Source organism: Beauveria bassiana, assembly GCF_000280675.1.
Source record: "Beauveria bassiana ARSEF 2860 unplaced genomic scaffold BBA_S00036, whole genome shotgun sequence".
Taxonomy (NCBI): Eukaryota; Fungi; Ascomycota; class Sordariomycetes; order Hypocreales; family Cordycipitaceae; genus Beauveria; species Beauveria bassiana.
In genome coordinates, this window is record NW_007930871.1 from 232,842 (window position 1) to 235,082 (window position 2,241).

Genomic DNA, 2,241 nt, shown 5'->3' on the forward strand with positions numbered 1-2,241 from the left:
AAAAGTAATTAAATTTAAAAAGATAAGGCTATTTACTTTATAATAATAATTTTAATAGTTAATTAACTTCTTTATAATAAAATTTATTTTATATTATAACTAATATTAAGTAATATATTCTTAGTAAATCTACTTATTAATTATAATATAAAAGTTATATACCTAAGAGATAAATAATAAAGATATTTATTTATATAGTTTTTTAAAGTTAAAAACTTTTTTATTTTTTAAAAATATTTAATTATATTTTATATTTAAGATTCTAATATTAAGATATTATTAAAAATATTTACTAAAGTTTTAAATTTAATTACTTATATAAGTCTAAAGCTTTATAATATTAAATATTAATATAAGTAGCTTATTTAACTTAAATTATATATATTAACTAAAAATATATAAAAATATATAGATTTTAATATTATTTATATTAAGAAGGATTTTTATAAAAAGCTAAAAGATAAAATATAAGAAAAATATACTTTAATTTTTAATTTATAAAATAATAATATTTAAATTAAGGTTTTTATATATAAAGATATAAGAAAAAGGTAAAAAGAAGAAGTAAAAAAAATTATAAAATATAAAAATAATTTTAATAAAATTTAAATATAGATAATAAAAATAATTAATATTAATTTATATAAAAGAACTAAATTAAGTATTAATTTAAAAACTAAATCTAATAACTTATCTTTAGAATTTAAGATATTAAAAAAATATATTAAAAAGCTAAAATTAATTATTATACCTAATAATTAAATAATAAAAAATAATATTACTAGATAATATTAAGAAGTCTTAGAAATTATATTATTATTATTATATAAAATAATAAGTCTTTTTTATAGTCTTATTTCTATAAAACTAAGAAATATAAGTTTTTTAAAACTTTTATTTTATTATAATTAAAAAAAAAGGGAAAGTTAATATAAAGAAGAATAAATATAAAAGATATATTTAAAAATTTATATAACTTTTCTAGGTCTTAAAGAAAATCAAATTATTTTTTTAGATTTTCCAGAAGAGTAAAGATACTACCTTTAATAGGTAAGTACTATATAAAATAATCTACTAAGACTAAGACTTTAAACATAGAAAAACTTATAATCAGGCCCTTAGGTACTATATCGTGTGGGCCACTCAATCCTCTGAACTCCACAGTCGTCGGTCGCTCGCCCCTCACGCGGTACTCCATCTTCACTCAGCAACGCCCACGCGTAATAGTCCATAGCTGCAAGAGCAAGCACACCCGGTGGAAGAATGCTGCGGGGGTATTCAGAGTCGCTGATGCCAAAACCAAGATCGTTGCAAATATTCTGGCGCGTGGAGCCATCATTGATTCCAGCTAGTATTAGATAGCCATATGGTGTGGCGATCTTAGGATTTCCATATATAAAAGCTCCATACCGCGTCATCCAGCGGATAATTTGGACTTGCTCTTTAATCGATATCATAGTAAAGCATATATCTCGGTCTTCGCGAACGCGATGGTCTCTAGAACCATATATAACGCCTGGTCGTGGTGCATAGCCTAGCTGCACTACGCCAGTTTGGCAAATGTACTTCTGTAAAGGAGAACAGCGGCCGAGAGTTTGGGTAATAATGGCTTCGTATATTTCGATTGAAAGTAGGCCTGGTTCGACAAGCCATGGCCAGTTGCGATGAGGAGCTGAATCGGGAGGAGGTAGAAGCTGCTGTTTGTATTCCTTTTTGTCCGGGAAGAAAGGTATACTGGGATTATTTGGCTGACAAATATTGAATCTCTTTTCATCTCTCAGCTTCTTCGAGCGGATCGCGGGCATAGTGATGACTGTTGTTGCGGAATAGCTGCTGGCAAAGATAGATCGATAGTGCTGTTGTGTGGTCGAGAAATCGCTAGAATATATAGTGGTGTGTAGGAGGAGTGAGAATTTTAAACTTTTCCGGCACCACCAGCGCCATTAGCGCCACCAGCGCTAAAAGCGCCATTTGACATTTACTTTTGCTTTTCCCCTTTATGTGAAAGGATATGTGAGCCTGTTTATATGCCAGTGTCCAAACGGGAGCAATCAATTCCGCATTATATAACTGAGAAATACCACGATATGTGTGCCTAGTGGAAGGAAAAGTGAACGCGAGGAATACATGTGCCACACACCCACTCTTCGAGTTAGGTGTTAGATACACTGCCGGCCACCATACAGTCACGGCTACTATATTACGTCATATAAAGTAATTACTCTAATAAAAAAGAATCTA

At 28.9% G+C, this 2,241-nt stretch overlaps 1 protein-coding gene across 1 annotated transcript; it reads right to left on the minus strand.

Annotated features, from left to right (window-relative positions):
* Positions 1-1,118: 1,118 nt before the first annotated feature.
* BBA_08609 (uncharacterized protein) lies at positions 1,119-1,805 on the minus strand (the record flags this gene model as incomplete). The annotated part of the gene is made up of 1 exon (XM_008603706.1): positions 1,119-1,805. The coding sequence occupies one exon, from the start codon at positions 1,803-1,805 to the stop codon at positions 1,119-1,121; it is 687 nt and encodes a 228-aa protein (XP_008601928.1).
* Positions 1,806-2,241: the final 436 nt, after the last annotated feature.